The sequence below is a fragment of the Podarcis filfolensis genome (genome assembly GCF_964270895.1).
Source record: "Podarcis filfolensis genome assembly, chromosome: 15".
NCBI classification, from domain to species: domain Eukaryota; kingdom Metazoa; phylum Chordata; class Lepidosauria; order Squamata; family Lacertidae; genus Podarcis; species Podarcis filfolensis.
In genome coordinates this window covers 13,032,985-13,047,182 of record NC_139618.1, presented here as the reverse complement: position 1 = coordinate 13,047,182, position 14,198 = coordinate 13,032,985, and the positions used below count along the sequence as shown (strand labels likewise).

Here is a 14,198-nt window from a genome sequence, read left to right as displayed (position 1 = left end):
CCAAGGTTTTTCTCAGTCCTGCTGTATGGAATCCTTTAATTCGCAGCTGGTCAACTTGTGGCCCTGGAATAGTTTATTGTCTCCCAACTTCATTTTATGTGACCTCCTGAAGCTGCCCCACTCTTCCACCTCATCAGACTTCCACCCTTACTGTCTAATTACTCCCCTTTCCCACCTCTGGATTTGTGTGTGCGTGTGTTGCACCAAAGTCAGAAAGGAATTGCTCTCATTAGATTTCTAGAACATCTGAGTCAACCTGCTTAGGGAACTCAAATCAGAGGTGCCCATGTTGAAAATTGGAAGTAGAGCAGCCTTTGTTTTGGACTTGTTCATCTCCAGCTCTGCCCACCACCAGCTTACGTTATACCATGGAGAACTGGTTTCAAATCCATGCTCGGCCATAAAGCATACTGGGTGACCTCGTGCCAGTTTCTACCTAACCTATCCCACAGGGTTGTTCTGAATGTTAAACCTGGGGTGGGTGTGGGAACATGAAACCACCTACCCTTCCCTGAGCTCCTTGGTAGAAAGGCAAAGTAAAACAAAATAAAAATACATGAATATATTCCAATCAGGAGCTTGAGAAATCACACCTAGGGAAGGTGGCAGCTCCTATTTAAACTATGGAACTCCCTCCCACAGGAGGCAGCGATGGCCACTCACTTGGATGGCTTTAAAGAGGATTGGACAATTTCATGGCTGCCGATGGCTGTCAGCCATGATGTCTCTGCTCTGCCTCCACAGTTGCAGGCAGCAGTGCTTCTGAATACCAGCTGCTTGAAACCATGGGGCCTCTTGTTTTCAAATCCCACAGGCCACTGTGAGAGCAGGATGCTGGACTAGATGGGCTGCTGGCCTGATCCAGCGGGCACTTACGTTATGTAGTTAGAAAGTGAAGAGGGCTTTTGCAATCAGACTGGGACTGAGGACAGCTGTTCTTCAGAGTGGCAACCCTTTTGTGCTAACTCAACCCTCCTCTTTCTTTCAGGGACTGTGACCTCACTCTGCTGAAGCCGCTCTGGCACCTCTTCAGCCGCATGGAGAACAGCATGCGGCAGGATGTGACCAAGTCGGGGATCCTCCTCCCGCTGCACCGGGCGCTGACCGAGCTTTTCTTTGTCACCGAGAGCAGAGTTGCCGTAAGCGCTCCTGTCTTCTCCCTTGTGCTGCTGAGCCATCGGATTAGACCAGTGATGGCCAAACTTGGCCTTCCAGCTGCTTTGGAACTACAATTCCCATCATCCCTGATCACTGGTCCTGTTAGCTAGGGATGTTGGGAGTTGTAGTCCCAAAACAGCTGGAGGGCCAAGTTTGGCCATCACTGGATAAGACTGTTCTTCCTCTTTCCTCTTCCTCCCTCCCCTTCACTTTTGTTTTACTTAAGAAAAACCAGGGCTTTATCGGGTACAGATCGCTATCAGACTGAAATTAGTCATGCTCTTTCCCCACCAGTTGTAATGGAACGATGACTTTGCTTGTAGGGGGCTCCTGTTTTAATGCCGTTCTCAAAGCATGTTTGAAAAGGGCACTCTGGTCCTGTTGATGCATCTTGCAATTCAGGATCAGTTTGTAGTCCCTCCCTCCCCTCCCTCCCCTCCCTCCCAAACCCACCCCCCCAAGCGTACCTTTGAAATGAAGTTACAAAACTTGTTCTGTATGTTGGGATCCCTGGGTGAGTTAGTTTATTTCCCTCATGCAATGCCGTTATGAAAACACACTCGCTGCGAAAGCTTGTTCCTGGATTTTGCTCCTAGCTCTCATTCACACTCTCTGCTTTTAGGAACTTGGATCTCTGCAGGATTACTTGCTTGCCTTAAATACGGAAGACCATCTCCACCGCTGTACAGCGCAGGTAAAACCTCCAGGAGCCTCTGCTGATCTCCCCTCCTGTCCCCAAAATTCTTCTTCAGCAGAGGCTGCTTTTGTGACGGATTTGCCTTAATTGCTGTGCCCTGGAGACTCTTGAGACAAAAGAGCAGAGCTTTGAGTTTGGGCAAGGGAGAGACATTCCACAGGGAGACAGAAAGTATTAGGAATGGGGAGGGGTGAAGCTCTTGGGAGCATTTTAATTGGGCATCGTTCTCATAAGACACAGGAGGCTCTTGTCTCCTCTGAGATAATTCACATTATTTTACCAAAGGAAGACAAATTTAGAAACTCAAAAGTCAGCTGCACCATGAGAATAAACAGTTGGACATGTGACGTGACTTCTAAATCTGAAGCAGGTTTAGTTTGAGTCCGACTGGTGGCTGGACAGGGGTCGGGGTGGGGCTGTTCTCCCAGTCCCAGATGGCGTTGGGCTCCCAACTCCCATCAGCCCCAGCTGGCATGGCCCCAGTGGGCCCAGGGGGTGATGGGAGTTGTAGGCCAGCAACATCTGCAGGGTCCCCCTGTCCCTGATACAAGTGGAAGCCTGTTGGGATGTGCCCATCTGGTCCAGCATCTGATTTCCTATGGTTCCCAGAATCCTCTGGGAGGTTCATAAAAAGGGCACAAAGTCAATCCTCTTTTCTTCTTGTTTGCCTCACTCTCCCACCTGCTATTTTGGGGGTACGCTCCATTTAGCTTGAGGGGTGCATTACCTCAGTATTTTGTGCCCTGTGCCCAGATGAAACATATGATGGCCCTCTCTTGGCACACTGCTGTCCCTTCGTGAACAAAGTTATGACTTCCCAGGCAAAAATCCTTTTTTTTTTTAGAACAGGTACCATGAAATTGGAGAGAGGGCAGGGTAGGGAAGTGCTCTCTCTCCCACTGTCCTCGCAAGACTAGAGTGGTATCTCGGGTTACAGACGCTTCAGGTTACAGACTCTGTTAACCCAGAAATAGTACCTCAGGTTAAGAACTTTACCTCAGGATGAGAACAAAAATTGCACGCCATTGGGAGGCCCCATTAGCTAAAGTGGTATCTCAGGTTAAGAACAGTTTCAGATTAAGAACGGACCTCCAGAACGAATTAAGTTCTTAACCCGAGGTACCACTGTATTTTGCGTGCTTGGCGATTCCCTTGAGCTTTGCACCTGCCATTGCCCTTGAGGCCCTGTGATTGGTGGTGGGCACAGTCAGAATGCCCCTGTGTTGCTCGCAAAGCAGAAAAGTGCTATTCAAGCAGAATGGCTGTGTTGTGCCTCCATGGCCGGAGGCAGTAACAGCTTCTGAATACCAGTTGCAAGAAGCCACAGGTTGGGAGAGGGCTGCTCTTGTGCTCCCGTCCCAATTGCAAGCTTCCATTTGGGGCATCTGGTTGGCCACTGTGAGAACAGGATGCTGGACTAGATGGCCCATTGGTCTGAACCAGCAGGGCTTTTCTTACACTCTTAGGATCGTAGAACAGTAGACTCCAAGGATCCTGCGATGCAGGAATCACAGGTAAAGAATCCCTAACAGGTGGCCATCCAACCTCTGTTTAAAAACCGCCAATGAAGGAGAGTCTACCGTCTTCTGGGGGAGCCCACTCCGTTGTCAAACAGCTCATACCATTAGAAAGTTCTTCCTAATGTTTAGTTAGAATCTCCTTTCTTGTATTTGAATCCATCGGTTCAGATCCTGCCTTCCAGAGCACCAAAAGGCAAGCTGGCTCCCTCTTCCATGTAAACAGCCCTTCAGGTATCTGAAAACGGCTCTCATATCATATTCCAGTCTCCTCTTCTCCGGAGAAATCTCTTTGAATGGGAATATGCTGAACCTCGGCAAGCCTTGATGCTCAACTTTCCTTTTCTTTCCCAAACAGGCCCTGAAAAACATTGCTGCTCTTAGCCTTGCCATTAACTACCCCAACAAATCGACGAGCCCCTGGAACGTTTAACCACAGGCTCTTTTCCGGCTCGGAGCAGGGATGGTCCTTGCCTGTAGGAACCGTGGGGGCGAGCGTCCTTCGCCCGGTGCGAGTACCAGAGAAAGGAAAAGGGGGGTCCCTTCTGCTTCTGTTCATGTGCACTCCGCGGGCAGCCAGCCAGTCAGTCAACTTTCCGCCCCGATGTAGAATCTGTAAAAGCAAAAAGCGCACTTCCAAGGAAAAACGGGGCACACTCTCTCTCTGGAGCACCTTTGCGCGTCACCTCGAGTTATGTATGCACTTCTATTGTAGCATGTCTGTGGAACAGTATTTACTTTCTCTGAATTTCGGAAGAATGATACGCGGGGAGCAAGAGGGAACGAAGACCTCCCCCAAAGGAAGAGATGCCAGGCCTTCTTCTGGCTGTCACCCCACCCTCTCGCCATCTCCCCACCGCCACCACTCGCCCGCCCCTCCTTACATAAGCTGAACAAGGAACTGAAATGGACTGGTCGAAGCGTCATTTCAAACTCAAAAGCGGGTCTGGCCCATGATAACTGGATTGGCCAAGGAAGCAATGGAGGAATCTGGAAGTACAAGCGAGGCTGAAAGAATCCTCAAGGCTGCTGCTTTGGGGTTTTCCCCCCTCCTCTCTGAAAAGCTGGCTGCAACCCCAGCCGAGGGAATAGGAAGAGGAGGAATCTGGAGGAGACCCTTGGTGAGAGATGGCGACACTCCTGCTTTTCCGCTAGATGCTCTCATGCTGCTGGCAGCCACGGCTTCTTGCCTGTGACGTAGAAGTTGTGGCCTGGATGTTGTCCCGGTTGCTCTGTGAGGAGTCACGATTAAAGGGACAGGCGCTTCTTCTAAGATGGCATCTGGAAGGGGGACGGTGGGGGTTCTCTTCCCCTCCACTCTGAATGCTGGCAGTGCAGGATGTGTCCAGCCCTTGAGCGATGAGCGAATTAACCCGTCTGGCTTCACACAGCAATAACCACACCGTTCCTCCTGAATGTGGAATGCGCAGGGAAAACCTCTTGGGTGAAATAAATGGGCTTTAATCTCTTGTCCTGGGAGGGGGAGCCGGGGTGAAGGAGTTGCTTCTCCCCTCCAAGGGCAAACTTGCATGAAAGGCAAGGTGCTTGTGTGTGTGGCAGGAAGAAAAGGGTGTTGCACATTTGCCCCCAAGTCGCTAGCTTTATTTTTTAAATTTCCTTTGCCCTCTGCCATGCTGGCGAGAGACATCTCTCCTCTGCTTTGATGTCTCTTTCTGGAGTTTCTGAGGAACAGTGCAGCTGGGTGAGCAGGAATAACAAGGTAGCCGGCCCTGTTTGTCAAGGGGACATTCTGCCCAAAAAGCTTTGCCTCTCCCCAAGGGCAGAGCGCGCACCACAGGGGAAAAAACCCATGCTGTAGTTTTCGTGACAATATTTTAAGGCGGCGGCAGGTTTCTCCTTGGTGGCAGTGGCTGAAGAGGCGATGAGAAGGAAAGGATTGTTCTGGGAGTAGCCTGTATTGAAAGGCTGGCGGAATGTGGCTAGGAAAAGGGGCAAGAAGAACCTTGCTGGCTTGAGATGCCACAAAAGATGGTGCTTGTGCAGGACATGCTCCCTGAGAATGGGAAGACACAGCTGCAGGAAGTCTTCCCTTCAACAGCGGGAGCTCTGCTTCGGGGTCCTCCAGGTGTTTTTCGACTACAACTCCCATCATCCCGGACCATCCACCTTGCTGGGTTGGGGCCGAGTCCAACAATACGTGTTGGGCCACAGCTTTCTCCCATTCCAGGGTGGATCTTTGCTCAAAGCGCATTATCTCTCATGTACACAACCCACAATATCAGGGTTGGGGTTTTTGTTTTGCTTTAGGAAAGGTGACTCTTTGGGCAGCTTTCAACCCCCCAACTGTGTGTCGTCTTGCTAAGCATATCAGGGGTGCGTCAGGGTCAGCTACCGCAAAATGGCAGGGATCTTGTGGAGCTCACCCGGGCTGCATCCAAAGAGATTCACAGGGATCAGTTTTCGTGAAACGTTTTTGACCTCTGAGGATGTCAGTTGCAGGAGGAGCGACTTGTTGGAAAGGTACTGGGACTCGTCAGAGACACAATGGCTGGAATCTCCGCTCCTTTTTTCTTTTTAATTCTCTCTCCACCTGCTCCCTTTCAACAACAACCCCCCCAAAAGACCCATTCTGCAGAGTCATGGTATGTACAAAAGGCTTCTCATTGTCTCTGTCATTGCTGCTGTCCTCACTTCCATTTCTGATTGGCTGATAGGTTTCCATGTGGCCTATAAAAAGCAAATGGATTGGATGGGACTGGCCCCTGTGCAGTCCTTGTTCCCCACATCCAGTGAGGGGGTTTTGAGCCAGTAAAGAGCACCTTGCATTTCAACCCTGCTTCTTTCTGGAACTTCCTATTCCAGTGATGAAGATGACTTCTGCCACTGCCTTACATTGGCTGCTCTTCACATTTTTCTGCCCCACACCTCAAAGATTAAAAAAAATAAAATTAAAAGATATTTATGAGTTTCCTTTTTACTAGAACAGCAGTGTGAAGAGGCAGGTTATGAATTGAACTAAAGTATTTTAACATCCCAGTTCCTCAGAAATCCTTAGGAAAATGCAAAATCCCAGATTTGAGTGAGGGAGGGGGAAGAGAATAAATTGTGCCTATAACAATTATTGTGTGTGTCGAATTGCATCTTGTTAAGAAACCACCAACATTCAAACATAGCTCTCTCTTTTTTTTGACATAAACATTTGAAATGGGTGGTTGTTAATTTTCCTTTGTTTTGTTTTATTTTGGCGTCATGAAATCTAATCACTTATGGAGGGGGCCCCCTCCGGTTTTGGTTTAACATTATTAAAAGCAACCCCTTAGATTTATTCTTGTTTGGTTTAATGTGTATTTTAAGGAAAAGAAGATATAGATGCAGTGGATATATGCAAATGGAGAGATATATTGTAAAAAAAAAATCTATTAAAAATGGAAGTACAAGGATATGCCTGTTTATGTGTGTGGTTATTTTGCTGGGTGGGTGGGGGAGCCATAGTTGATGCTGTTCTGCAAAGTTGGATGGATTTGTAGCAGTTTGGATTTTAGAGCTTTGATTGCAACTCCTGCAGAGACTGGGAAGGGGGGGGGGAGCGCAGAAATCACATAATATTATAGGATGGGAAGGGATACCAAGGGACACATAGCCCAACCCTCCTGCTGCAATCCAGGAATCACAGCTAAGGAATCCCTGACAGTTGATCACCCAACCTCTGTTTAAACACCTCCAACGAAGGAGAGCTCAGCACCTTCTTAGGTCATCCCTTCCACTGTCAAACAGCTCTTAGCGCTAGAAAGTTATTCCTAACCATATCTATCTATCCATCCCACTAGGAGCTCCCCGGAGATCTTCTTCCTCGGGCTCTCCTAACCCTAGCTTAGAAACCTTTTCAACCTACTAGATCCCTGCCTGGGGCCAACCAATCCTCTGGCCAGGCCAGCACCCCCACTTGGCCCATGACTAATTCTTGATCCAGCGCTGCGGCTGAAAAAGTTTCCCCACCCCAGTCCCTTCTGAGTGGCGAAACATCACCCTCAAGAGGGTGATCTGCATCTCCGACAACCTGATCCTTATTAAATGGAAATGTCATGTATGGAAAAACTGGTCAGGGGATCTTTGCAGGGGATCATTGATGTTCTTTCATGTGTTTTTAATGTGCACTGCCCCAGGATCTTCCAATAAAGAGTAGTATATAAATTTAATAATGATAAAATTATACACACACACATATATATATGTGTGTGTGCACATGTGCTTTAGATTATGGCCTTTCGTGGGCTCCTGTTTGCCAGTGAGCCACTTCTGCTGATTCAACTCTCCTCCGCCGGGTTTCAAAGCAGTAGAATCCCCTCTCTCAGAAACTGCACCTGTTCTTGCCATCTCTTAAATCCCCTCTCTCTGCCCACAACCCTCACCTTATGCTGCATTCTATAAAATCACTCCAGACTACAGTTCTTTTGACTATAGAACCTGGGGTGGTATTCAACGCTAGTCCTACAGAGAGTGTGAGAGAGTCGATGGATAGACTGTTAGCTACCTTATACTGAGATCATTGAGCTCAGTATTGTGTACACTGGCTGGCAGCAGCTCTGCAGCATTTCAGACCAGGATCTGGCCTCGTCCTGCCTGGAAATGCTGAGAATTGAACCTTGGAAGACCTCCTGCATGCACAGCAGATATTAACATGACCTTACAGGTTTGGCAATTTCAATGGATTGACTTGAGTAGGAATTGGTTGAATGCGACAGCCTGTGCCTGTCCATCAACCCCAAAGCTTGTACTGCGCTTTTTATTCTCTCCATGGAGTCAATGTTGCGCTTGGTTTTCAAATTCAGAGCCACTGAATCATAGAATTGTAGAGTTGGAAGTTTCTACAAGGGACGTCCAGTCCAACCTCCTGCAATGCAGGGATCTTTTGCCCAGCGTGGGGCTCAAACCCACAACCCTGGGGGCTCAGAGTCTCACACTCTACTGGCTTGGTCTCCGTCCAGACTGGCTAAGCCTTTCCCTTCTTTGTGGTCTCTCCCCCTCGTAGCTAAGACACCAAGCCTGGTTGCTGAAAGGCTGCTATCGGTGTTAGCATAGCAACCAGCTCTCACGAATCTGGCAGCAGCCCACTGCTGCTGGTACATTTTGGAGCCAGCTTCTCCAAACCACCTGTGGTACTTGACCCTCCACGCTGCCCTGCCATCCAGGTGCGGATCTACCCTTCTCCATCGTCTGCATTTGCCCACAAGTGGGTCTGCCCCAGTTCTGGGTGGGGTTTCAAAGGCATGAATGGAACTTCACTTAATTCTCTTGCTGAGCCTGTGTGTGTGTGTGTGATGTGAAACTTTAATATTTGTTTGCATTTATACCCCACCTTTTCCTCCAAGGAGCTCAAGGAGGCATGCATGGTTCTCCCCACACCTCTCTTCCCCCAAAACATTGACTCCTTATCTAGGGCTCATGGGGAAGAAAGCTACTGATGGCTACTTGCTGTGATGGCTTCTCTTGCCTCTACAATTGAAGGCAGGGATGCTTCTGAATTCTAGTTGCTGGAAGCCACAGGAAGGGGAGTCATATATATAATTAGTTTTTTAACATACCATTTTCAACAGTGATTAAACATACTTTAACATCTTATTCAATTTTTTTGACTTCCATCAGTCCTGTCTGAAAATTTTCCAATCTAATCTCTTAGTATGCATTTCTTATTTTCCCTATTACATTTCAAACTCATAACCAATATCTCTTATCTTTTTCTACTTTGTAACACTTGGTATAGTTCTCCTTACAAAACTTCTTGTAGTCCTACTAGCGTAATTTGTTGTTTACAGGTGCTCTTCAAATAATTCATATACCTCTTCCAATCTTCTGTAAATCTCTGGTCCTGCAGGTTTCGAATCCTTCCTGTTGTTTTGTCCAATTCTGCATAGTCCATTAATTTCATCTGCCATTCTTCTTTCGTCGGAATTCCTGTGCTTGGGTCCTTCTGGTGGGTTTGCCACTGGGGCACCTGGTTGGCCACTGTGAGAACAGGATGCTGGCCTAGATGGGGCCATTGGCCTGATCTTGCAGACTCTTCTTAGGTTAACAACCCTGTGAGGTAGGCCAGTCTGAGAGGCAATTACTGCCCGAAGGTCACCCATTGAGCTCCATGGCCTGGGGGGGGGTTGAACCCAGGTCTCTGAGCTCTTTGACAGAAGGAGAGCCTGCGGGATCAGGCCAGTGGCTCATCTAGTCCAGCAGCCTGATCTCCCCAGCCCCCTTTAATGCATCCCTGCTCATCAGTCTGTTTTTTTGAGGCAGAGAAAGGCGAAGGATGCTCCTGCCTGTTCCCTGCTGAACTCCTGCGATCTGAACATGAGGTCTGGTGCAGCCATTCCCCCATCTGTAGGGCTGCTGTCCTGGGTGAAGGTCCCCAGCTGCAGAATACAAGCAGCTGTTCTCTCCTGAGCCCCTTCTGCTTCTGCATTTCCTGGAGCAATAGTGGCTTTTGCGAACGCCGTTTCTTTAAAAGCCATTTTTAGATTAGCCTCCCTCAGCTTGAAGTGCCTGAGCTGAAACTACCTGTGTTTGTAAAACCAGGAGGCAGCGAGTGACCGGTTGCTTTTTTGATCCTGCAGAAAAAGAATGACTTCTTTCATAGGTTTATAGGGGAACCAGCTCAGGAGCATCCCAGACCCAGAGATTGCAGGGCCCAAACCTGAGACTTGGTGCTTCTTCATCTCTGCTCCCTCCCATCACTGAGCCCTGGAGAATGAAGTTAACTGGAAGAGGAAAGGCAGGAGCAGAGGAGGACCGACCTGGATAGCTCAACTGGTTAGAGTTTGGTGTTGATAATGCCAAGGTTGCAGGTTTGATCCCTGGGTGGGACAACTGCATATTCCTGGATGACCCCAGGGTCCCTTCCAACTCTACAATTCTATTATTCTACGACAGGCATAGGCAAACTCTGCCCTCCAGATGTTCAGGAACTACAATTCCCATCATCCCTGACCACTGGTCCTGTTAGCTAGGGATCATGGGAGTTGTAGTCCCAAAACATCTGGAGGGTTGAGTTTGCCTATGACGTCCCCAGAGATTCTTTGTAGTTATCTGCAGCTGGCTCCTGCCAGGCAGAAACTTGCAAGTTACAAGTCTCCCCCACTTGGTGATTCAAGCCTCCCTCTGCCACCTGGAGAGGCCAAGTAAACCCGAAGACTTCAGACCAGCCCTGGAGGTCTGGCAACCCTGCACAGGGCAGATTTCTCTGATTTCTGTTCTAATCTGATTGACTCCAGCTCCCATAGTCCATTAGCTGCCGAGAGCTGAGAGTCCAACAACACCTGGAGGGCTCCCTGTGTGCGATGCAAATGCAAATAAGGAGAGGCTGTGTGGTGTAGTGGTTAGAGTGTTGGACTAGAACCTGGGAGACCAGGGTTCAAATCCCCACTCAGCCATGAAGCTCACTGGGAGACCTTGGAGTCAGTCACTGCCTCAGCTTAGTCCAGCATGCTGTTCTCACAGGGGCCAACCAGATGAAGTCCTTGGACGTAAAGGAGGGATATGAATGCAAGAAATAATCATTAAAAAGGAACATTCGTGTCCCAGGTGCTTCCCATTCCCCTGCCAAAAATGGAATGAACTCGGTTGACAAAAGCAAAGTCAAGTCCCCTCCAACCTTTGCTGCCAGATGATTCCGATGTCTTGAAATAATTGATTTGACCTAAACGCTCCTTGTTTCATTTTTTGGGCTAGTTGCCAGGTTCCTACAGGAAGTACTACTTGGAAAGGGAAGATATCTGAGAAGCAGATTCAGATGGGCTCAATGCGGAAGTCCTGCTAAGCCAAGTATTCCGTGTGTGCCGCTCTCACCTCTCCAGCATTTGCACAGGGGAAGGGAAGGAAAAGGGATACCCTCCCCACTTTGCATGGGAAGGGGTGTGGGATTCTCAAACTGGGCCAACACCAAGACTTGTGTGCTTTCAAAAGAAACATCTTGACCACTGTGGTCCATGTCTTGGTAACCTTCAGCTATCATGCAGCCATTGCACTAATGAAGCAGGATTTTTCTTGGGTTCTTAGGCTCACTGCAGAGCTCAGCCAACTATCCACAATCGGTGAGATTGCAGATAGTTGAACCGCTGGCTTTGGATGTGTGTGCGTAGTGTGTGTGTGTGTGTCAGGCAACCTTTTCAGAACAGCTTTTTTAAATCAAGGACTCAGGACTTCCTGCTCAAAGAGACTTGTCTGGAAAAGCCCTAGTGTCCAAGGCAAGCTTGCTTGTGCTCTTTTCGGCCCGGCAAGACTTCAAACAATGCCACATTGTTTTTGCGAGGCCACCGAGAATAAAGCACGAGCCGTCCCGCCGGGCCTGCCTAGTTCCTGTGGAAACTGCGAGGTCAGACTGATTTACGATTTGTTTAGGTGGTCCTTGAGTTGTTTTGTCGGCGGGGGAGGGAATTGTACCAAAGTGGAACATTTATGACGGGCAACAATATCCTGTAGGAATAATGTCCAGCATTATGATTTTCAAGCAGAGTCTCATCTGCCACGATAAACAGTTTAAATTCAATAATTAAAGTCCAAACTACTTGGAGGACGAGGCTTCATGCTGTGTCTCTGTATGAATCCCTGCTCTGAATAAGCCTTTTTCTAATCTGAAGGGACATGCAGAGCAGTGACTCATTCAGAAACACAGGAAGTGGACCCTAGATAGGGTCGCCCCAGAATTGTATACTTGGAAGTGATTACCGAGGGTAATTTAGGAATCTCAACTAAATCATCCCTGACAGATGGCCAACCAACCTCTGTGTTATGTACTGAGTTGAATAGGATCCAAAATGCAGCAGTCTGATTGGTCCTAGAACGATAGGATTCAGAATGCAGCAGTCTGATTGGTCCTAGAACAATAAGAAGAAGAAGAAGAGTTTGGATTTGATATCCCGCCTTTCACTCCCCTTCAGGAGTCTCAAAGCGGCTAACATTCTCCTTTCCCTTCCTCCCCCACAACAAACACTCTGTGAGGTGAGTGGGGCTGAGAGACTTCAGAGAAGTGTGACTGGCCCAAGGTCACCCAGCAGCTGCATGTGGAGGAGCGGAGACGCGAACCCGGTTCCCCAGATTACAAGACTACCGCTCTTAACCACTACACCACACTAGGACCCAGAATGCAGCAGTCTGATTGGTCCTAGAACAATAGGACCCAGAATGCAGCAGTCTGATTGGTCCACAGGAGTCACCCAATCCAGCTCCAGGTGGAAGTGAATCCGCAACCTGATTGGCCTACAGGAGAATCCCAGAATTACCCAATCACGTGGGGCCCATTGTGTAAATAATGTATATAAAGCAGACATTCTGGGGGAACTTCCATTCCTCCTCACCACTATGAGCTGAATAAAGAGCATGAAATCCACTCTCGACTCCGAGTATATTTCACTCTTACGTCAACCTGGTCAGCTTCCTCTGAATTTTGCCATTTTAATACAGGGGGAAGGGGTTAGCCAGCTATCAGCACGTTGTGAAACACCAGTCGAGGGCAGGGATAGAGAGTCTATAGCACTGGAGAAAACACCAGGGAGGTGGGTACTTCGGCACCCACAATAATATATTTGTGGAGGCTGGGCAAAGTTGAAGCCCTTTGCTGTGGGTACCCGCAATCTTTGGCATGAGATGACACCTATGAGTAGCCACCCTCTAGAGATGGTGCTGGGGTCAACCCCCCATCAGGGCCATCACAGAGGGATACTGGAAGCTGGAGTCCACCAGCACCTCCTTAATCATTGGTCTAGGACAGGGGTCAGCAAACATTTTCAGCCGTGGGTCAGTCTACTGTCCCTCAGACCTTTTTTGGGGGGGCTGGACTATATTTTTTTGGGGGGGGGAATGAACGAATTCCTATGCCCCACAAACAACCCAGAGATGCGTTTTAAATACTGTAAAAGGACACATTCTACTCATGTAAAAACACACTGATTTCCGGACTGTCACACGGGCCAGATTTAGAAGGCGATTGGGCCGGATCTGACCCCTGGGCCTTAGTTTGCCTACCCATCATCCAGCTAGGATGATGATGAACCACTTCAAGGTCCCTGAATCCCTCCCTTATACCGTGGAACCTCGGTTGCCAAACACTTTGGGAGTCAAACGTTTCAGAAGTCTAACGGTCTTCTGGAACGGATTACGTTCGACAGCCAAGGTTCCACTGTATTTGAATTTGCTTTGGCTTAGACAGCCTTGCAAACGGAGGACCTCTTCACACAGAGGACAGCCCTCAGACAGCTTTTCCTCCCTCCTCTTCCTGCCACCCCAGTAGTCAACAGAGCCAAGGAAACTGGCACCACTCTCTTGAGTTACATAAGAACATACGTAGAGCCCTGCTGGTTCAAACAAATGGCTGGTCTGGTCCAACATCCTGTTCCCACAGGGGCCAACCAGTGGCCCGTGGAATACCTGCACGCAGCACCAGAACCCCTCCTGCACCTTCATTTTAGATCATATTATGTTTTATGTGGAAATAGTTCAGTTTGGTTGAGTACTTTTTTGATGTTTTACTTACCTTTTATGACTACTTTTGTTAACGTTCGTAATAGTGTGGGTTTTCAATTTTGTTGGAAGCCGCCCAGTGTGGCTGGGGCAACCCAGCCAGGTAGGCAGGAGAAAGGAAATAAATAAATTATCATCATGATGTTCGCATGGTTTCAGCCAGTGCTATTTTTCTAGAAAGGGACGCAGGTGGCGCTGTGGGTTAAACCACAGAGCCTAGGACTTGCCGATCAGAAGGTCGCGGTTCGAATCCCCGTGACGGGGTGAGCTTAGTCATGCTGGCTGCATGACCCGGAAGCTGTACTCCCTCAGCCAATAAAGCGAGATGAGCGCCGCAACTCCAGAGTCGGTCACGACTGGAT

The 14,198-nt window shown here is 48.6% G+C and overlaps 1 protein-coding gene across 2 annotated transcripts in view; it reads left to right on the top strand.

Annotated features, from left to right (window-relative positions):
* ZZEF1 (zinc finger ZZ-type and EF-hand domain containing 1) overlaps positions 1 to 6,773 on the top strand; it is a 73,182-nt gene extending 66,409 nt beyond the window's left edge. For both annotated transcript variants that reach the window (XM_083587333.1, XM_083587334.1), the window contains exons 53-55: positions 989 to 1,139; positions 1,781 to 1,852; positions 3,731 to 6,773. In XM_083587333.1, coding sequence (XP_083443459.1) covers positions 989 to 1,139; positions 1,781 to 1,852; positions 3,731 to 3,805 — 298 coding nt within the window. In that variant the 3' untranslated portion in view covers positions 3,806 to 6,773. The remainder of the gene's footprint in view (positions 1 to 988; positions 1,140 to 1,780; positions 1,853 to 3,730) is intronic.
* The last annotated feature ends 7,425 nt before the right edge of the window (positions 6,774 to 14,198 follow it).